General features: G+C 33.0%; 2 protein-coding genes across 10 annotated transcripts; one reads left to right on the top strand and one right to left on the bottom strand.

Moving 5' to 3' along the window:
- The first annotated feature begins 196 nt into the window (after nucleotides 1-196).
- Nucleotides 197-6,057, top strand: LOC126874653 (2-phosphoxylose phosphatase 1). The gene is made up of 5 exons (XM_050636954.1): nucleotides 197-413; nucleotides 850-2,624; nucleotides 3,096-3,263; nucleotides 3,350-3,915; nucleotides 3,985-6,057. The coding sequence occupies exons 2-5, from the start codon at nucleotides 2,534-2,536 to the stop codon at nucleotides 4,726-4,728; spliced, it is 1,569 nt and encodes a 522-aa protein (XP_050492911.1). The 5' UTR covers nucleotides 197-413; nucleotides 850-2,533; the 3' UTR covers nucleotides 4,729-6,057.
- Nucleotides 6,058-6,101: 44 nt separating this feature from the next.
- On the bottom strand, nucleotides 6,102-22,018 carry LOC126874639 (A-kinase anchor protein 9-like). Of its 9 annotated transcripts, XM_050636914.1 has the most exons (21): nucleotides 21,952-22,018; nucleotides 21,503-21,574; nucleotides 20,477-20,567; nucleotides 18,934-19,055; nucleotides 18,608-18,865; nucleotides 18,359-18,532; nucleotides 15,684-18,290; nucleotides 15,024-15,164; nucleotides 14,594-14,880; nucleotides 13,831-14,525; nucleotides 13,630-13,757; nucleotides 13,125-13,181; nucleotides 12,378-12,545; nucleotides 11,901-11,969; nucleotides 11,331-11,645; nucleotides 8,930-11,267; nucleotides 7,874-8,859; nucleotides 7,524-7,799; nucleotides 7,256-7,432; nucleotides 6,809-7,188; nucleotides 6,102-6,751 (listed from the first exon to the last, which is right to left on the bottom strand). In XM_050636914.1, the coding sequence occupies exons 4-21, from the start codon at nucleotides 18,997-18,999 to the stop codon at nucleotides 6,643-6,645; spliced, it is 9,231 nt and encodes a 3,076-aa protein (XP_050492871.1). In that variant the 5' UTR covers nucleotides 19,000-19,055; nucleotides 20,477-20,567; nucleotides 21,503-21,574; nucleotides 21,952-22,018; the 3' UTR covers nucleotides 6,102-6,642. The 9 variants fall into 9 exon arrangements, with proteins under 9 accessions (XP_050492871.1, XP_050492870.1, XP_050492869.1 ...); XM_050636913.1 differs by lacking the exons at nucleotides 20,477-20,567; nucleotides 21,503-21,574; nucleotides 21,952-22,018 and adding an exon at nucleotides 19,515-19,703; XM_050636912.1 differs by lacking the exons at nucleotides 20,477-20,567; nucleotides 21,503-21,574; nucleotides 21,952-22,018 and having other exon boundaries at nucleotides 18,934-19,703.
- Nucleotides 22,019-22,242: the final 224 nt, after the last annotated feature.

Below are 22,242 nucleotides of genomic sequence, written 5' to 3'. Positions count from 1 at the left end.
AGTTTTTTAGAGACCTATTGCCCTATTATCCTAGACCTCGATAAAGCTATAATAAATACTGTCTATTTCAACTTAGCTAATTAAAATAGTCAATTCCAACCTTTTGTACTTACAAACATCTTGATACATACATTTTGTATGGTGTGCTAAACGACAACGAGGAAACGGATGTTGACGTCATTTTGTGGCTCTAGGAGGAGCTAGGCACACGTGTGGCGTACGTCTACCGTAAATATATTCTGCTTAAGGCTGATGGCTAGATTGTCCATAGTTGATGTCTCGAGCTCTCATATCATGTCAGTTAGCTCGAGTTACCCGCGTATCTCGCCTCGTGGAACCGTAATCAACTTCGTCTACGCCGTCTGCCGACTGATTATCAATTCAGTGCCTCCGCCTAGACATCCCCACCCTCTGTAGGTAGATGTTCGATAGCCAGAAATGGCAAAAATAGTGGATCAGTGCTATGAAATACACTGGTGAATTATTCAGTAATCCGAGTATCAAGTATTCGAGTTGTTCAACTAACTGATATTACTCATTACCCGTTTCCTTAGTTGACGAATCTCCAAGCTTTTCCGTGAAAACATTAATCTTCTTCCTCTGTAAAATATCGGATAGAAATAAGTACTGATAAGGATCTTAAAGTCGTCTAACATCTTTGCTCTTTTTTTATAACATATAATAAAATAAACTCTATAAATAAGTACATAATAAAAAGAATTAAAATATCGAAAGTATTGGAAGATGAAAGTAAAGCTCGTCTTCGTTAAATCATATATTTCACGTTTGCGTGAGATTTCATTACAGATTATTAAAATTAATTCGAAAGCATCAATAAAATGTTTGCAGGATAAGCAAGACAAGATTCAGACGTACACTTGAAATCGGAAATAGATACACCAGCGCCTGCGCTCCCAGCTCACCTATTTTCACTCTTTTAACCGAGAATCTGCGTTTGACAAAGATTTACCTAACGAATGCTCATACAAACACTATATACTAAAATAATTACTTTGTTCTTGCAATATATTTGTATAACATTAGAATGAACGTTAAAAGTAATTAATGATATTTAATTAAAATTTAATTTTCTAAATATCAAATTCAAATGTTGACCGTCATATCAAAAACTTTTTTTACGTGTCTTTTCTCCTCCAACTATAATATTTATACAAATAATATAATTAAATATATTGAATAATTAAATTAAAAAAAGAAGTTAAAGTATAGAGACAAAAAGAGATTTCAAGTACTGTACGTGAAATTGTTAGTTATTTGTTCTTTCTTCTAGCATAGATTTTTATATTTTTCTGAGTCCAGTTTGATGAACCGTTGAATATCGCGCATTCCCATCGTTGAAGCAAACCTCTTTGCAGCTCTCTCGACCGCGGATCGAAATGGATTTAAAACAGAGACCAGGCCAATCGAGCCGCACACATTGCGCGCAAGCGCGCTTCGATAACCTACTGTCGCAAGGAGCGCGGCTTACCTGTCGTAGTCGCAGAAAAATGTTTTAGTAAGGTTGTAGCTTCGCTCGATCTTCGTTGTGAGTGATCTCTTTAAACTTTAATTCTTGAAGTAAAATGACTCAGATGTAAAAAGTGAAGATTGTTGTCATGAAATGTCATCGAAACTCGTTGATCCACGCTTGACGTATGATAATTCGATATTGTTATTATCATTGTAAAAACGCAAATTTGTAAATATGTATGAAAATTTGGTGATAATAATCGAAGAAGGGTAAATGTTCCGCGCGAAAGAGATATTTTCCTTGAATTATTTTCGTGATAAAGGAGCTTCTGGGAAAGGGGTCGTTCATCGACTCTTTCAACTTTTTTTTTCGTAATCGAATCGTCCAAACAATGCAGATAACGAGCCTGAAAGTATATAAAATTAAAGTGTAAAGAGATTTGCGAGGAAAAAGAAAGGCGCCTGCGCTCGATACTAACCTGCTGCGATTTAACGTGAGTACGGAGGTACTCGATATACTTTCCACATCTGTTAGGAAGTTCTTATTAAATGTACAAACCTGTGAAATAGTAAAATGATATTATAAACGTAAACAAATTCAACGAGAACCGTCAATATTACATCTACATGCAGTCCGTTAACTAATCGTAAACGAGGAACGATAATTAATTTAATATAAAAGCTCAACACCTTCAACGGCGATAAATCACGAAAATAAACAAATAATTAATAGTAAAATAAAATTAGTTTAAGGATAATGTCAGAGAGTAGGTCAGCATCTGCATCCACCGAAGTATTCTGGTTGGAGCCAGTGTCGAGGAGGGACGTGAGAAATTCACTTGACGACGTAGTTCACGGGATTTTCATCCCTTTGAGTTCTCCAAAGGCTATCAGGGTAGAATTATGCAGCAGGATCGTTGAGAAGAGAGGATGCAGCTTGGAGAAGTGTCGTTGAACCGGATTTACTCTGGTTGTTCGATTTGGTGTTACCGTCAGCTACGTCCTCGACGTCGAGGTCGTGAGATTCAGGAACGTCCTGGCTGGGTCCAGGATCGGCCGCAGGATGTTGGCGGAAATGGTCCGACTTTCTTACCAGCATCGAGCGTTCTATTGCTATGTCATTCTCAGCGTGTGGATCTTTCTCCTCGTTGCTGGTAACTAAAGAAACCTGACATGTTTTTCCTCGACTTCTATCTTTTTTCTTTCTGTTTTCAGCATATATCCTAATTGTTCCATGCATTCGATATTTATTTTTGTAAGAAGGTTTCATTTTTATTTATTATTGTATTTGTTTCTTTTAAATATATAATAAGTAATGCTTCTTTGAAAAGCACGTTGATAACAATGCATTATTTTATCGTAGCGTGAGCGTTCGTAAATAAACACACGTAATAATGCGATTAACTAGCACATACGCGATTTCACATTATCGGCTTCGTTGGCCTATTGTGAGCCGTATACGTAAACACGGTTAAAGAACCCTTTGCCATCTGATCTCTTTCTTGTTACTTCTTTTTATAGCAAGCGGATTGAATGCCATCCTATCGTTTATATAAATATTCATGTATATGGATTCCAAGATAATGCAATTGTTTAAAATAAAACTGTTTTGTTGAATTATATAGGTATGTACAAGTACATTGGAATAGATGAAAAGAGCTCAGTGCAAGCCAGAGTTCTAGACAATGACATTTCCATCAGGGAATTTCCCAGGAATTTGAAAACCGATATGAGAACCAAAAAGATATTTCAATTTTGTAATCCTCCAAGTGATATCACAGCAGAAACAGAAGGTATAGCAAACAAAATATTTTACAATTATTAAGTAATCATTAATTAATAAGCCAATGGAATAATCATGTGGTTTTTCCATATTTAGGAAAATTGGATGGGAATTTGACATTGGGAGGGATTTTAGTATTTGTTCGGCATGGAGACAGGGGTCCTTTGGCGCACATTAGAAATATAAGCATAGTAAATTGCGGTGGAGATTTTAATTCCATACCTGAATTAGAAAGTTTATACCAGAACTATGTGAACTTCTTGCAAAATGTCTCCAGCTATTCCAGAACTGCTTGGGCACAATTCTTAGGTCCATTCCATGGTTTTCCTATGCTGCCCAGCAACTCTAAAGATTGCAGAATTGGTCAGTTGACTACACTTGGCATTGGACAATTGTTAAAAACTGGAATCGTACTTAGAAATGCTTATTATCACAAATTGAATTTGGGAAATGGTTCTATATCCAGCAAAGACATTGTTGTGTATAGCACTAGGTATCGAAGAACAGTCCAAAGTGCAGTTGCTTTACTCTATGCCCTACTAGAGACAGATGGTTTCCAAAATCTAGCCAAAATAACTATGCAAGAAAGTCAAAGCTATGCTTTTTGTAACACAGACTGTGCGTGTCCCGCCGCTGAAAAATTCTTCAAACAACACCTAAAAGTAATTAAATTTTAGCCTCTATTATGAGGTTAACATCGAGTCTTCTTAACACAATGTTTCTTGTTACAGGAAATGTCTGATCATTTGAAATCTCATCCAGCGGTGGCTGAGCTTATACGACAGGCTTCCAATGCAGTCTTCGAGATCCCTGATCAAGCCCAAATGACAGATCCAAATACTTTGAAGGATGCATTGTTAACATACATCTGCCATGGTGCTTCCTTGCCCTGCATAGATTTTAACACTCAGAGGGTTTGTGTGAAAACTGAACACGTAACAGGTTTGTTCACTTATACAGAATGGGAGTCTAAACAAGTGGCAAAGAGCAGTAGCCGTAGAAAATATGGATTGCTAAGAGCTTATGGACTACTTCGAAATATCGTTTCCTACATGCTACGAATTATCTCCGAGGCCAAACCTAAAATAGTTTTATACTCTGGCCATGATAAAACACTGGAATACCTCGCAACCGCTCTTGGAATCTTTTCTGACAAGTTGACTATGCCACATTATGCTTCCCGCTTCGTAATCGAGGTCTATCGGATAAATCCGAAGAACGAAAACCACGTAGCCAGTGATTTCTACTTCCGGGTGGTGATCAATGGAAAAGATTTCACCCAAAAAATTCCGTTCTGTAGAAATGCAAATTTTTACAGTGTCAGTTACATCGAGCGCAATGAAGTGGAAAAAACGCGGCGAGATTCAAAATTGTGCCCGATTGAGACGATCATCAGACAACTTCACGACGATTATTTCGGACCATTCAATGCAACTAACTTCAAGGATGCGTGTACCAATCATAAGCGCGGATAATTAAAAGATCGATTCTAAAATTTCCAGATAAAAATTTTTTATCAAAGGCTATAGTTTGTTTAACACATTGATTGCCACGGTGGTCATCGATGACACACGTTTTACTAAATATTTTAGAATGCTTAAAATAATATAAATTTCGTGGAAAAGATTTTCAACGACATAAATAACAGATAATATTATCAGTAAAATCCGGAATTTAACACAAATTCATATTTTTAAAGTCATATAAAAGATTCATATATGAATATAATTACAATAATAAATACGAATATAAATATGAATATAATTACAACAATAAATAAAATACAGATTCGGTAAAAAGTTGCTTTACCCCTGCATTATACTCTGCGCAATTTTCCACTTTCAAATTTTCTATAGATGCATAAAAATCCGCACTCTAATTATCTGAATAAAGTGCACAAATACGATGTAATATTTTGTAAAAACTAATGTTGTGGTGTAGTACATTTCGGATAAAATATGTAAAATTCGCGTGGCAATCAACGTGTTGACGTTCTAGCGAGAGATCAAAAAAATGAAAATCAATCAGGAACAGAAAATCGAACATTCTACAAGCTCCTTATACTTAAACCGGAAGCGAGACGCAACGCAATGTGTATTTGAATCTTCATACGAATAAGTAATAAGTACTAACGTTTGAATATTTTATGACGAAAGTATTAAAAATTTATGAAAACGAATTGCAACGTACGCCCATCGAATTTCTTTTATCGTTAAGAAATCGATGCTTTATTACGGAAATATCAAAGTATAAAATATGAAAAAAATGATAGTAAAATTTGCACTGTTTAGATACTATGTCTTCGAACGAATAAGAAAAAGGAAGCCTTACATTCTTAGATTACTTCTTACAAAATCGATTGTAGCTTTAAATATACATATATATACATATAAAGCTAGATGATCGCCATATATTTTATCACACATCTCACTGTACATATGTAAATAACTTTTGTCAAGCAGAAATTGTGTTTAGTGTTTTCAATGTTCTTGAGGAAATTATAGAATCCTATGTAATTCACCGTCTTTGCCATTGTTAATTAGTATCATTTCCTCGTTAACGTAAAATTAGTTCTCGTTAAATTTACAATGGACCAGAATCCTCGTATAAGAACGATCATACTTAAAGTGCTGTTAAAATCACTTATCTACTCACCAAAAAATTCCACAGGTCGAGACTAGCATCGCAAAGCTGTACAAAATAATATTTATCCAAAAAAGATATACGAGGCACTGAAATGTAAAATGAAATTATAGATACTTTCTTTTGTTAAAATACATACTTATATCGTAAACTACTATAAACGGGTGGTTCATTAATCTATTCCTATCAACGAATCACGATCTGATAAAAAGGTATTTTATTTTTTATTCACAATATAAAAACGTACAGATCATCAACAAATAAATAATAGAACACTTATTACAATGTACAAGGCACAGGTTTGTATCCTTATAATAACAGTATGCTTAAGAGCAATATTTCTATCAGTAACTTTGGTAAAACACAATATATAAGCACTAGTATGACGTCATCTTGTTCAATTTAAAAATATTACGGGTACAGATAATATTAAAATTATAGCACGCATAATACATCATCCTCTAATAATTGGTGTGGAAATTTAACACGTGTTCGACATATCGTATTTTCTATGCTACAATTTTATATACAATTTGTAGAAAAAATACAGCTGAAAGAAGCTCAAATTTTTGCAACAACATGTTTTCCGATAAAAATGCCCAGTTTTGAACGTTTTCGATTGGCGAAACAATCGAAAACAGCAATCCCATGCGGATCACACAATAATGACCGCATTCAGAAAACAGTGACGTGATAGTTAAATCACTGTTTACGATACTTACAGAACTTAGGTACAAAACGTAATACTATTCTGGAATAATCTGAAGATTCCCAGCCTCTGCTAAACCCAATCTCTGCTGAACATTCTTCAGTCGTTGGCAATACTGTTCAAACGTGTCAAAACCACCATCTCCACTAAAAATCGAATTTCAGATAGTTAAAATGTTCATTTTCTAATAATTCTTCACTTACTTTGCGGTAGTCTTATCTCGAACAGGAGGCGAATGATTTATGGCGGCTTTTTGAATTGGTAGAAAAGACTGATCCATGTTCCATAATAGAGTTTTCACACCAATTCGTCTGCCAATATTCCATCTCACGATTAACCACTTCATTCTATGGATACTAATCAAAACAAGCACCGCACTCCTAAATCGAACTTTTGGCGATTTCTTGTTACGGCCTACCACAGCGTAGGATCGTTGGTCTCTGGTCAATTGGGCGAGTACACATAGAGTATTTTCTTCAGACAATTGATAGCTACCAATTACAATTAACAAATATCGTTTCTGATATGTTAGAGCCTTGCGTCTGCTTTCCGCTCGCAGAAACTTTCCATAAAAATGTTGCAACTGTAAAAAAGAATATTATCGTATCATTGAGCACAAAATGAATATATGAAAAAAAGATAGAAATTACCTTTTCTATTTCTGGGATTTTAGCATTTGAAACTTGAGGTCCCTTATTTCGTTTGATTTGATCTTCGAGTAATTTAATTCGTTGGTTCAATTGTTCCTTCTCTTCCCTTGATTTTATCAACTTCTCTTGAAGTACAGTCTTTTCTGTCATGTATTTTTCATTAACTTCACTGAGATCCTATAAACCATAATATCAGTCATAAGATACAACAATTCATAAGGTAACTAGGAGTTTATTACTAAAAGTTAGAAAATATTAAGTTCATTACATTTATCTTTTGCATGAATTTTGTAGGCATATTCTCGTTTGTAAATCTGCTCTTCAGTTCCTTTGTGAGCTCCAATTCTCTCCTTGTACATGCTTTTACTTCTTGTTGTAACTCAGCAATCACATCCCTAGAGTTCTTCTCCTCATCTTTGACGGCCGATAACTTTTTAAGTAGATCAGTTTCCCTTTCTTTAAAAGTCTCAGCTAGCTTCATCTCCCGTTCTAGAGATTCCGTTAATTCTCTCTTTGACTGTTTCATGTCAGCCTCCAAATCCATCTATCGAAAAATTAATCACGTGAAAACAAATCACAAAAACTAGTCATTATAAATTAATATATTCTTATACTAACTATCACATCTCTAGCATTATTGATTTCTCTCCTCAAAGCCTTGAGCTCACTATGTTCACTGATCTTTTGTTCTTGTCTCTTAGTCTCCGCATCAGACATGGTTTTAATTCTCTTCTGTAACCATTCGCCTTCTTCTTGTTTCGCTTTTAGTTCTTCTTTGGTACGCCTGAGATCAGTTTGCAAGTGATCATTAGTTCCCTTTATCAAAACCAGATTACTTGTTAAGTTCTCATTTTTCTCCACTTCCACTTCTAATTGCTTCTCAAAATGATTCTTCTCCATCTGTAATTTCCTCAAAGTGTCCTTCAGCTCTGTGTTTTCCCTTCCTTCTTTTTCAAAGCTTTCCATTAATGACAGATATTTCTTCCTCTCAGCTTCTAAATCTGTTAATTTTGATAAGTCATCGACTTTCTGGGATTGTACATGATCTTTCATCAAACTCAGTTGAATCTCTAAATTCTTATGCTCATCTTGTAGCAAGGACAATTCATTTTTAAGCTTCACCTCATTGTCTAAAGAATTCTTCAACTTACTCTGGAGGGTCTCTATTAATTCTGAACAACCAACTTGCATTGCCCTATGCTCCTTTTCAATCTGAATCTTTAATTTTCTCATCAAATTCTTCTCTGAAGATAATTCTTCATCTAGTTTCGCTATTTTCTTTGATTTCTCTGTTAAATCTGACTTTAGTTGGAAAATTCGACCTTCGTATTCTGTTATCTGGCACTTGAGCATTTCTGTTTCTATCTCCAAATCATCTTTCAGCTTCTTCAATTCTTCATTGATTTTATTAGCTTGACTCAGTTTTAATTTTAGTTCTATATATTTTGCTTCTTGGAAATCCTGATAAGGAGTTTGTCTTTCTGTCTTTTTCTTATCCTCGTCATCGTTTTCTATGGCGTTCATAATCTTTCTATCTAAGTGTGCCGATAAATTTAACTCTCTTTGCACCATGTCTTCGATGTCGATATCATCTTGCAATCGTTCTGCAAATTTATACAATAAATAATTATTGTAATAAAACTATATTTTTAATTTATATAAAGAAATACTTACGTGCAGGTAACTTTAGGTCAGACAGATCTTTGTTTAGATTATCCACCATATTCCTCAGTTCAGCATTTATCTTTCTTTCATCCTTCAACTTCTTTCTCAATTCCACAACATTTCCAGATTCCTTCATCTTATTCTGTATAGCTTCCAAAGCCTTGTGCAGACTTTTGCTATCGTCACTCATTTGTCTAATCACTTTATCTTTTTCTTTTAAGTATTCCTGCAGATGATGGATTTCTTGATCCTTTTCGTTAGAAGGTGAGGATGTTCCTGAGAAGCTGGTGCGTCTGGCCATTTCTTCCAATCTTCTAATGACCTGATCCCTGTTGTTTAGACCTTCGGTCAGTCTTTGAATTTCATTCTGACATTCTAATAATTCTTGTTTGGTAGATTGGTACTTTGTTTTGAATTCGTACAACTGTTTATTTTCATTTTCGATCTCAATATTGCGGGTTTGGATAGTTTCGATAGTAATATCTTTTTCGAGAATTGCATCTCTGAATTTCTGTAACTCCTTTGCCTGTTCCTGGAGGAGAATAGTATATTCCCGTGTCTGTCCTAATTCTTGTTCCTTCTCTTCGATATCCTTTTTTAACTTATTATTCTCTAAATTCAATTCTATTATAATTTTTTCGTTCATTTGTATCTTATTTTTGTGGTCTTGCATTTCTTCATTACTCAGTTTTAAAATATTTTCTATTTCCTGAAGATCTTTTTTTATTTTATTCTCTGATACTCGTGACAATTCATATTGATTCTGATAGAAACACTTATCTCTGGATAGTGTCTCCACAACATTTTTAAATTCCATTTGCAACTCGTCGTAAAGTTTCTGCAGAGCTATTAAATCATCTTCTCTTTTAGTCAAAATTGCTGATTTCATATCTAATTCCTCTCTTACTGCCTGTAATTGAATTTCCAAGTTCTCCACCTCTTTCAATGTCTCATTGATGGACGTCTGAGTGTATTTCATTGAAGGAACATAAGATCTATTACTACTACTGTCGTCACTTCTCTCATCAGCACGTTCTCTTTGTGGTAATTCTTGCGTTTGAGTACACTGTTTTGTTGACTGTGTAGCATGGTCAGTTCTGTCACTAGAATTATTGTTTTCCGACGTGGAAGATTTCGACTCTTGGCCACTGTGCAGCAAGTCTAAGATTCTAGATTGTTGACTGGAATTTGCTGATAGACTTTGAGAACCAAGGTCTAGAAGAGGAACCTGAATTATCTTAGTGCTGTCCATTAAAGGTACAGTTGAATTATCTATACTTTTTGGAACAGGTGAAGTAGGAACTTTGAAAGCAGATACGTTAGGTAAGTTTTGTGTCGTGTTGGCTCCTCTGATGGCTTCCGTAGTCTCTTCGCATTCCGAGTGAATTGATAGAATATCGCTCAATGTACGTGCACTATTCTTTGCCTCTGTCTGTCGTACCAACTCTCTTAATTGTGTTTCGTCCAGATTCAGTGAAGAATATATCTCAAGTTGTTTTTCTTTTTTGGATAATTGTTCCTTCAAGTGATCTATCTCCTCGTTCTTGTCTGCTAACATACTGTCTATTAGTCTCGGTAATTCTAACTGTGCATGCTCTTGAACACCAACTTTCGCCTGAAGAATCTTTTTCTCCTCTTCAATAATTTCTACGTGCTCTTTCAACTTTTGAATAGTAGCACTTTCTACTTGCACCACATTTGCAATCTCTGCTTCCTTCTCTTGCAATAATTGATTAATTCTATCCAATTGATTCTTCATGTCCTGCAATTCTAAATCTTTGTCAGCAATGGTTCGTTCTAAAGATTGAAACTTGGCATTAGCTTCATGAAGTTGTAGTTCTAAGCGTGATGTAGCCTGTCTCTGGGCAAATGGAGCGCTTTGCTTGTGTTGCTCCAATCTACCACGCATTGCTTCTATTTGAAACAATTGCTCAGAAGTGGTTTGCTGAAGAATTTCCTGCTCTGCTTGCAATTCCTCGTTCTGGTTTTTGAAAGCAGTAACTTGCAATTCTAAATCTTTGATTCTTTTTAGTGCTACTTCTTCAGCTCTGGCATGTTTCAACATTTTCTCCTTAAGTTTAAGTAACTGGTCGAGAGGTAACATTGGAGGTGCAGTAGGATCATCGGGAGTAGGGCACCGCGAGGCATCTATTTGCTCTCTAATAGAGACATCTTCGCTTGGTTGACTCAAACTCAAATTGGAACTACACATGTGCGCAGATTCCAGTTCTCTAATTCTTTTAGTTAAATGATTCTGCATATCGCGAAGTTCTGTTTTCATTTGCTTCAATGCCGCAGAATTCACGTTGAATTGTTCAGAACTTAACTTGTGTTTTCTTAATTCCTCCTACAAAATCGTATTTTTAAAAATGTATGTTCTAACAAAGTTAAGTATTTCATTAAAATTTACCTGTAAGTGAATAATATGTTCATTTAGTTGCTTGCTTTCACTACCCATCTTAACAGCATCCAGTTCTTGGACCAACTCATGCTGGTTCTTAGTCTGCGCAGCAATCACAGTTTCTAATTGATTGATTTGTAATTGAAGAGATTCTTCCTTCTCGGTTTTGATCTGTAGTTGTTGTTCCAAGTCTGTGATGATTTCTCTAAGTACCCAAATCTTGTCGATAGCTGCTTTCAGTTCACTCTCGGTTTCAGATTTTCTGGCCTCTGTGTCAGACATAAGAGAGGACATCTCTCTCATCTGAGACTCTAGAACCTCCACCTACATTGTATTCGACTTTTTAATGAAACTTCGCAATTGCTAAGTTTATTCCATTACCACAACCATAAATTAAATGCTGGAAAGCATCACCAATATGTAAAGCACACAAAAAATAATTGTCAAAGTGACAAAATAAAAGATACATGCATATCATCTTAATTTTTATTAAAATGAAATGTATACTTTGTACTTAGTAGAGCCTGGATCTGAAATATTATTAAATGTATTAATTCTCATAAGTAAATGACCACTCACAACTGCACCGATGTCAGATGCTTGAAGCACAGGGACGTCTGACGTTGCTTCGGGTGATAGTGTAGACTGCTTTGTGCGACAAACAGAAACCAAAACCAGAGTGCAGGAAAACTCGTGTTAATAGGTTAGTGATAATGCGTGTTATAAGCTGCCTAATTACTTAATAATATAGCTGACAATATAGCTGACCATAAAAAATGAACTCAATTATGATATCCCAAAAGTTATCTATTAGTTTGATCAATTTATATGAGATCAGTAAAGATCATTAAAAAATCCCAATCCAAGACAAATAGAAATAATCATTTTAAGAAATTTCTGAACTTGATTAAAATGTATTATTTAGTCCGCACCATGTAAAGTATCCAAAAAAGCAGATGTTTTGGGTGCGAATGAATATTTCAATTAGAATCGTAAATTGTTTATATCAAATTATTGTATTGTTAAATAGTATGAATATAATGCCCAAGGACTCACCTCAGATGTTATGCGTTGATCTCGTTCCTTTTCTCGTTCACGTTCTTTAAGCTGTTCCTGCAGAACATATACTTGTTTCGCTGCTTCATCTCTCTCAGCTTCTCTTTCGCTTGCTTGCTCATCCAGAAATCTGCGAGTTGCTTTTAATTGCTTATCTGCTGCCTCAATCTACACATATTTTCTTTCAGTTAATATCAATAAAATCGAACACTTAAAAAGCAGAAAGTAGAAAACTTGAATAAAAATAATCAATAAAATGTACACTTCAGCAGCTACATGAGTTATAAACTTTAATATTATTTATATCAACACACATTTAATCAATCACAATCAAAAATAAAACTAAAAACAAATGCCTTTATGCAAAATAAATAGCAACAAAAATAGTGTTCTGAAATACTCATGAAAAATGCTCATCAACTTTCTTCAAACGTATTCTTTGTTATTAAATTAATGCAACCAGGGAGGATAAGGAAGAGTTAATTCACAATATTAATAGCATGCATATAAGAGATTAATAGCAATAAACATACTTTTAATGTAACACATGCCTTGATTAATCATTAGGAAATTATTATTTTTAATGATGGCATGAAATTTAGTAGATTCTTATGATAAACCATTTCATCAGAATTGAGAGAGTCCATAGCGTTCTTGTCAATTTATTGTTAAATATTGCTCGGTTTGCGGTTAAAGTTAACTTACGGAACAGCTTTTTATAATAGTATTAGTAATTCTATAATTTACCTTTCGGCGGCAAACCCTGTGAATGTATGGGGTAGGAGTAGGTTCTAAAGGCACCTGCTGGCAAGATAACAGAACGCCAATCAATCTTTCTAAAAAGCTGCATCACGGAGCTATACATTTTTACCGGTCGTTTATCTTTTTTCTTTCTTTTCTTTCTCTTTTATTTCATACGTTTTTATCGTAAATTTTTTTCTATCGATTTCTGAACACGAGATCATCTATCGATTGAAATACTTGTCAAATGATAATCGGATCTATTAAAAGTTAAATATTGATGCATGGATAATGAGACTGTTCATTATGAGTTCAAAAACAAAAAAAGAATGTCTTGTGCAATGTATGAACAACTAAGCTCGTAGATACAGATAAAATAATGGACTACCAAATACAAAACTCGTCTTCAATATGCAATACACCACAACTGTTTTGTATGTAGCATACCAACTCTATATAATGAAAATACATGCAATCGGTGCATCCTTTATAAGAAGAAGTTGCAGTTTACCTGTTGCTGCAAATCTTCCTTTTCCCTTTTTGCCTCTTCCATCAATTTTTCAGTCAGTCTAGATTGTTCATCTATCAGTTGCAACAATTCTGTGCAATCTCCTCCTCCATTTGATAATACATGTCTCACTGAAAAATAAAACATAATTTCAAAAGACATTCATTGAAAAGTTCAATGTTCATACCTCAAAAGAGTTCATACCTTTTTCTTGCAATTGTGAGAAATCTTGCAAAGTAATGTCAGTACCTAAGTCATAATTTTCCCCATAACCTTCTGTGATTGTTTCTTTTTTATTCTCTGCATTAATTAGCTTCCTTTGAAGATCTAAAATAGTCATTTTCAGATGACTGATCTCTTCTTGATAGCCGATGACTAGAGCTTCAGCATGATGAAGTTTCAAATTCAGTTCTTCATTCATTTTATTTAACCAAAGAGTATCTTTCAAAGGCGAGCTATGTCTCCGTTCTCTTGTGGATAAAGAAGTGCTAAGAATTTCAGCGCTTTCAGATTTCAAGCGGCGTACGCAGTTGTTCAATTCTTGCTTTAATTTTTCTGTTATGCACTCATCTTCTTCCAGAATAGTTGGTAAAGTTTCAGCATTGCTATTTATTATAGAAACTATCTCGGTAGTTTTTGGAGCAAAATGGATCCTTTGTATCTTCATTTTGGAAGAGTTCAATAAGCTAGTCTCTTGGTTCTCTCTTGATTCGTTGAATTTCAATCCATCAGATTTATCAATTTGCATGGCTTTTTCATTAATGACGCTATCGGATAATTGACTCTTAACAACTTTGGTAATAAAAGTATTATTAACTTCCTCTTCACAAATACTAAAGTACTTTATCAGTTCTTCAATCAACGTTTTAAGAGTTACACACGTTTTACTTAAGGTATTCCTGTTTAACACAAAATGTTTATAAATAAAAGATAATAACGATTTTTAATTTTCTCGAAATGTAAATACCTTTCTTCAAGAATTTGATTATCTGTTACTACGCCTTTATCAAGATCTCCTTTTTCACCATAATTCTGAACACATTCTGACTTAATTTTATTAAGTTCTTCCTGATGACGATCGATCATTCTAGCTACAGTTCGAGAATGCTCTTCTTTTAAACGTTGCATTTCCTCAGTATGGGTTTCTTTAAGTAGTTGCATCTCCCTCTTTGCATTACCAGTCAGTTTGTCTCGTAATTCCAACAATTCTGCTGGCCAATTATCTTCTACATCCGACTCGACCGTTAAAAGTGCCTATTGATTAAATTACAATGACATGAAAGTGATAAATTGAAAGTGGATATATCAGTAGGAAACTAAATTTGTCTTGGATGTGTTCGAATCAATTTTTTGCAGAATATTAGCATGTAAATTGGTGTGGCTAAATCTAAAGCTACCTGAATTTGTTCTTGGAGCGCATTGACAATATCCAACTTAGCTAGTGCGATCTGTTCTTCCAATTGATGGTTGTAGGCCGCTCGTAGTTGCGTTAATTCACCGTTTTCCAACGCACCCGCATCCCATTCTGTTTGACAATGCTGCATGCATACATATGTGGTCACACAATAGCATGTTAGTTACGAGAGAAATAATACATTATAATTGTACTCAGTTCGAGCTAACGACTTTGCTTTACAATTTATAATCTGTGACCTTTATTAATCGGAAACTATTCTAAAAATGCTTTCAGAACAAAACAATGGTTTTTTGACAAGAACAAAATTATTAAAAAAATACAGGTTTCATTTAAATAAATTAAAGAATCATGCGTTTCATCAAAAATAAATAGAATTATAGAAAGGAATAACATAAAAAACATACTATTGAAAGATTAAAGTAAGACATACCAAATTTAAAAAGTGCAATCTAATGTACATAGCAAAGTGAATGAAAGAAATCAATTTTTATTAGCATGTAACACATATTCTTGAAGAAGAAGAAGAAGCGATTATAATGCACAAAAAGATATTCAACATTTAACACAAAAAGTAAGATAAATGAAATGCATTAAATACACAAATAAGAAGTTCATAAAACGATTAAGTTATCTTGCTTACCTGATTTGCCATATTTTTCAATAACTCGCGTCTTTCTTTGTCCTTGTTATTGTATAGTTGTCTTTCATACATATTTTTCTGTTCTTCTAAAGATTTCTCACATTGCAATTTCGCTTCCTGCAACTCTATTATTCTGTTTTGCAATTCTTGTTGCAAAGTTTTGATATTTATTTCATACTCTAATTCAGACTTATAACTATTAAAATTTTGGCTGGTATGCTTAGATTGCTCATCCTTTATTGGAGAACCAAGTCTTGAACTATGCTCAGAGATATTCGAAACGTTCAAACAATCGCCAGCACCTCCGAAATATAAGCCTTCAGTTATGTCAGCAATTTCACTATCATTGTCTGACATCTTTTTTGACTGCTGACTAAATATTTCCTCGGAATATTGTTTTTCCATCAGCAAACATTTTTGTTCGAAATACATACGCAGTTCTTCCATTTCCTTCGCGTGTCGCATTTCCAGTTCGGTTTTGAGATCGTTTAACTCTGTTGTGCCTCCTTTTGCGCTCAACATTAATGATTGTACTTTTCTAATTTCAGATGTAGTTTCGGTTTTTATAGCGTTTATCTGCTCGTCATGAACATGAATCAGTGCTTCAATTTCTTTACGTAAAATCTCCTTCTCTAATGTTAATTGATTTACAGAATCTTGTAGTGAATGCATATTCTCTAACTTCTTCTTCAAAGCTTTATTTTCTTCATTCTTATGTTCCTTTTCTATGGTAAGGTTTTCTGAAAGATTAATGTAGTGATCCATTTTGTTTTTTATTTCTTCATAGTCTGCCTGTTGACTCATTAAATGTTCTACTTCTTTCAGCAACCGTTTATTTTCTTCCAGTACAAGCATTAATTTTTCTTGTAGCGATGCTGTTTTGTTACTAATATTAGGATCTTCGGTTTTCTCATCAAGAGTTCTATTTATATCGATGCTTTTATCGTGTGTTGTATCTACAGAATTATTAACAATCCTATCCAGCTTAAATTGTTTCATTAAGGCACTGTTATAACTGGATGACAATGAAACATCAAGTTTACTATCGCTTAAAGCTAACGTCTGATTCAATTTTTCCTCTACCTCTGCACACTGTGCCCATGCTGTGGCTAATCCAGTCTTCAACTGTTCACGCTCTTCCTCAGATTTCTTCAACATGTCTGCCAGATCATACATTTTTTTTATGGATTCTGCAAGTTCTGTCTCTTTCAGCTCAAGGGTCATCTTAAGCTTCTTGATTTCCTGTTGATCCTCTTCAGTTTTGTGCAGCAGATCACTGATGGTATCTTTCATACTCTGACTAGATGATTTGCTTTCTTCTGCTAATGGCAGGGTACTCTGGCCATCCAAACTGTTCTTCTTCAAGGAACTCAGCTCAGATTTGTATTTGTCGCATACATTCTTCATATCCTTAAGCTGTTTCTCATATGATTTCTTTGTAAGATTTGCTTGTTCCAACTCTTCTTTTGACTTACGAACATCCTCTTCAAGACCCTCAATCTTACAAATTAAAAGTTTCTCGAATTCTGCTTTTTCCTCAAGCTTTTGTTTTGTCAACTGATATTGAATCGCCACTTCGTCAAAAGTCTGATACGTAGTTTCGTTCAGTTCGCTTAGAGTACTCACGTTTATACCACTAAGTCTGGACAATGATTTCTCTAAATCATAGATTTTGTTGCTTAAAGTTCTTTCATGAGACTGACTATTTTCTATCAACGATTGCGCTGTCGAGTATCTCGACGACAGATCATCGAGTTTAAATTTTAGACTTTCATTCTCTTCTTTCAACACAGCAGCATTTGTTAAGGCTTGTTCCAAGGAACGTTCAATGCTTTCCTTCGATTCCAGAACCGCAGTCGCTGCTATGTACTTTGAAGTGACTTCCTCCAATTGAAGTTTATGCAACTTAATCTGTTCGTGTAACATCTCTTTTTCCTTTTGATGATCTAGATTTTGAATATGTGTAACTTTTTCTGCCTGCACTCTAAACTCATTAAACTTTGATTTTTGTTCGTTCAATTCAGCTTGGGCAGTTTGTTGGGATTCAGAACGATTCATTAACTCGAGTTTCAGAGTTTCCACAGTTTTCTTATAGTGAGCCAACTGCGTTTGAAATATGGAGAGTTCTTTGGCATGTCGAGTCTCCAGATCTGGTAGTTCCTTGTTCAAGCGATCAGCCATAGTCTTATTTTCTTCTTTCAATTGCTTTAGATGTTCTTCATATTCTTTTTGGATATTCATTACCTCTTTCTCATACTTTGTAGCTTGCTCTTTTAATTCCTGTTGATGACGTGCAGTATTTATATTCATCTCAGTTGTAAATTTTTTTAATATATGTTGCATATCTTGTTTTATCTTATCTACACGCACTTCATACTGTTTCTGTTGCTCTAAAGTCTCGGCGATGTTTAAATTTTTGTCAGCAGCATTTAGACGGATTTGTTCATTCAAATTATTAATTTGCAACTTATAATCATTAATCTCAGCTGTTCGAGTTTCTTTCTCCATTTCCAGTGTCTGTACATATTCTTGATTTTGGGTCACCTGACTATTTAATTTTTGTATTATTGACCTTTGATCGCTTACAGTCTTTTCTAAAGTATCAATCTAGAAACCATCAATTTTCTAATAAAAATCTCTTTATTTTGTGGTCATAAAAAATATGATTTTCTTACCTTTTCTTCCAAGCACTTATTCTTATCACTATCTTTACAAGGTATCTGCATAGCATTTATGGAGTTCAATTGACTAGCAAGATTATCTCTTACAGACAGAGCATGCTGCAGAGACCACATTAGATCTTCTATTAGCTTATCTCTTTGATTCACTGCTTTTTCAAACTCTTGTAGCTATTTGATTGAAAATAACACATGACTATCTATATATACTATGTCAACAAAAAAAAAAGAACAGATTTTACATACTTTTATATGATACAAAGACAAGACATCTCTACTGTGTATACTACTACTCTGGCTTTGAGAAGAGTTTGGAGATGAGGCCTCTGCTCTCAAGTGATCAATTTCCGCATTTAAAGCTTCGACTATGGCTTCTTTCCCTTGCAACAACTCTTCTAATTGAACCACCCTTCCTGCAAGACCTTCTAAATCCCCATCTGCTTCTCCTTCGCTCATACTGACACTGCTTTGTGTCACATCTTTTGAAGAAACTCCTTCATGCGGCTATAATCAATGGAATTAGTGCTTTGATGTTCACAAACAACAAAATAGATTTAAATTCCTATTCTTACATCAGATTTTCTATGTTCCATAGATTTGTCATTATGGAAAGATTCCTCATCGGATACTTCATCCATTTGACTATGCTCGAACCTTGAGCTTTACTAATTCTTTCTACCTTATATTTCTCCAGCTGAAACCACAATTGTATATTATATAAAAATTTAAATTTCCATATAATTTTTCAAGTTCAGTTTTCTAAATGTCTTATTTATGTTCCACGTTTACCATATTAAATAAATCTCAAAATATCAAATAATATACTATGATCTTTTGTACCCTACATCAATGTGAACTTTATGGTGTTCGGAATCCATATTATATCCTTACATTCCTCCACCATACTTATCTGAATTATAATAGCTACAAAAAGCATTTCTACACCTCTAGAAGTATTTATTTTTGCATTTACATATTAATTAGATCCAGGTATATTAAATTTTGTATCATTTAATAGTATATTTACGTCTACAAAAATTTGATACTATCGGAATAAAATGTAAAATATGATAAAAAGATATTTTATTGAAAAATAAGGGTATGTTCAAATACTTTTTGTAGCCACTACATTGAGTTGTCGGTTGAAATTTACTTTGAGAAACCAAAAATTATTGACTTTTTTTATATATTCCGATAATATTCGACAAATAGAATCCAAAAATATAAGTTTTGAGTTTAAAAATCAATTGGTTTAAAAGTTATACGTATATAAAACCAAGAATTTTTAGCGTATTTTACACGTTAATTTGACGCCATATTAGCTTGTATCCATTCGTCCAATGTGTGAAGTCACTAGCTGTAAACAGATACACGTGGGTGGCGGGATAAGTCAAATGTTTTTATCTGCAAGCGTTTTGCACATGTTTGGTTTTTCGCGCTAACACGATTCAAGACTTGCAGATAACAATTCTCCCAACGCGTTCGAAGTGTTCGCTTTTATTTTTTTTCCACGGTTAGGTCTTTTTTCGTTTTATTTTTTTTTTACCGCTTTCTTCCTTTTTTAGTTTCTTTTTGTTTTATTTTCTTTTATTTTCCTCTTTCTTTTTAAATGTTTTACTAGTTTTGTTGTATTATTATAAGTACTTGCATAACAAGCTGAAAAGCCACACGGTTTTAATGAATGGTTAATCTCTTGGTAGTCAATATTCATTAGAATTCATGATCATATCAGATTCATATAAAAACTTTTAGGTGCCAGCTTCCACTTATTAAATATTAATCTATACAATCTTCGCGACAACAATCGATCGCATACAAATACCTAATTATATAACAATTATACAATATTATATTAATTATATAACTGCATAAAAACATAAAATATACAAATATATAAAATACAATTCAAGAGACAGTTATAAATGCAATAATAACATAACAATAGTTAACAAATAGTTAGATATTGCAAATGGATCGTTAGTAAAACTTTTGATTTATTAAAAGTAGAATTAATTAGAGTATGATGTAATAGATTGAATACATCTTGGCCATCATAAAACAATATTATTTTTGTAAAATATTAGCCATTTCACATGCAACAATCCAATGTCTTACTTGATTTCTTTCTCTCCCAGTAGTTGATCTTTCCCACAAATTATCAATTATAAATGTGTTAATATAGTTTGTAAGAATTCCATGGACAGCTCTGTAAATATATAATTATGTATTTATTAGATTTTATTAACGTCTGTTGATTTATAATTCAAGATTTTATGACTAATAATAGTATCTTTTATTATAATGTAAAAAGAAATAAAAATATATATTCTAATTAATAAAGAAACCTTTCTCATAAATTTATTGCATGTAAATATTTGATCTGTTTTATATAGATAACAATTAACCCTCCCCCTTCAATCATTCCAACACATTCAGAATTATTAATTTATAAATATGAAAATCTAATTTTCTGTTTTTAATATTTATAAAAAAAATGAGCGTAAATTAGAAAAAAATAATTCTACAAAATATTTATGATTAATGAATGGGTTGATGAACCATATCTTTATTAAATTAACAAGTAATTTATTACGTTTAGTATCTGTGATAAATTAATATAAATTGTGAAAAAGTACGTCTGATGTCTGTTCTTTAATTTACAAATAATTTTAGATATATTTGTAAAAACTTTAATATATATCTGTCTCAAATTACTGTTCTGATTTTCTAAATAGTTTTTTCATCAATGTTATGAAGAAATATAGAGTGAATTATCATGTATCTTATTTTTTCAATCTACTGAATTTATTGAACAAAATGTTCATCTTGAATATTCAATGTAAATATTGCTGATCTCTGAGCATTTGAATATCTTTTGTAATGTTATTTTAGTTAACGTTAACGGGCTTTGAACCAAGTATACTATAACTACAGTTCTTGTTGAATTCTTTTCTTAATTTTAAACGTTTTAGTATACAGATTGACAGAATTTTGAAAAAGTATTCGAAAATATATATGTATATATTTCTGCATTAATAAAAGACTATTTGTTTTGTAAATAGAATATTTCAAATCTTAAATTCATGTATACTCATTATGTATTCAAAAATATATTGAGTAAAATAGATAAAACAAAATTACTTTTGTAATATGCAATGCTATTCGTTCTTATTTGTTGAAACAGCAGAACCAGTTCATGATGGCTTTAATTACCTGAGAAATACATATTTTTATTAACATACTTATAACATATGTACATATATTCATCAATATAATTGATTATAATAATATTGTTTATTATCCATCATTAATAGTACAGCTCTGTAAATGAGAAGTACAAAGTTTATAATATCAAATTGTTACTTTTCATTAAACTTTATTTTTGCTCATTTCGTTAAACTTTACACAATTAATGAATGAATCTATAAATTACATATAAATAAATTAATAATTCCCTTTACACCTATACGCTGTTCAAATACATAAAGAAAATTATGAAATATATACTATATCATATAATATGTACATAGAGGAACATTATTAGAGTATATCAAATTTTTTAAATTAAAATAGAAAGTAAATTAAATTACCAGTAAGTTTTAATAATGAATGATACGTATCGTGCAACGAGCAACGACTAAACCACGGTCAACCGTTACATTTCCAGTACGCATTTCAGTGCGCAGGATTATTTCGCGCGCAAGAAGAACCAATAGTAAAACAGTTTGATTCTAAAAATCATTTGGCTTATTTTCACTTGAATTTTTGAAGCAAAAAGAATTATAGTCATAGAATAAACAAAAAGTGCTTAACTTTTTAGAATAATACATAAGTTATAATATATATGTTTTGAATTTATTTAATGTAGATAATGCAGATTA

This window comes from Bombus huntii, chromosome 16 (assembly GCF_024542735.1).
Source record: "Bombus huntii isolate Logan2020A chromosome 16, iyBomHunt1.1, whole genome shotgun sequence".
In the NCBI taxonomy this organism is placed as follows: Eukaryota; Metazoa; Arthropoda; class Insecta; order Hymenoptera; family Apidae; genus Bombus; species Bombus huntii.
Note: the sequence above shows the minus strand (reverse complement) of the source record. Positions and strands in the feature narration are given on the sequence as shown.

What these genes read in the sequence shown, in the direction of transcription:
- LOC126874653 (XM_050636954.1), top strand. Translation starts at nt 2,534, where the DNA reads ATGTTGGCGGAAATGGTCCGACTTTCTTACCAGCATCGAGCGTTCTAT. An exon ending in GATCTTTCTCCTCGTTGCTG is followed by an intron (nt 2,625 to 3,095) that starts GTAACTAAAGAA and finishes TGAATTATATAG; the next exon opens with GTATGTACAAGTACATTGGA. An exon ending in TCTTCAAACAACACCTAAAA is followed by an intron (nt 3,916 to 3,984) that starts GTAATTAAATTT and finishes TTCTTGTTACAG; the next exon opens with GAAATGTCTGATCATTTGAA.
- LOC126874639 (XM_050636914.1), bottom strand. Translation starts at nt 18,999, where the DNA reads ATGGATGAAGTATCCGATGAGGAATCTTTCCATAATGACAAATCTATG. An exon ending in TGTCTTTGTATCATATAAAA is followed by an intron (nt 18,533 to 18,607) that starts GTATGTAAAATC and finishes TCAATCAAATAG; the next exon opens with CTACAAGAGTTTGAAAAAGC. An exon ending in ACAGGGTTTGCCGCCGAAAG is followed by an intron (nt 12,546 to 13,124) that starts GTAAATTATAGA and finishes AAATATGTGTAG; the next exon opens with ATTGAGGCAGCAGATAAGCA.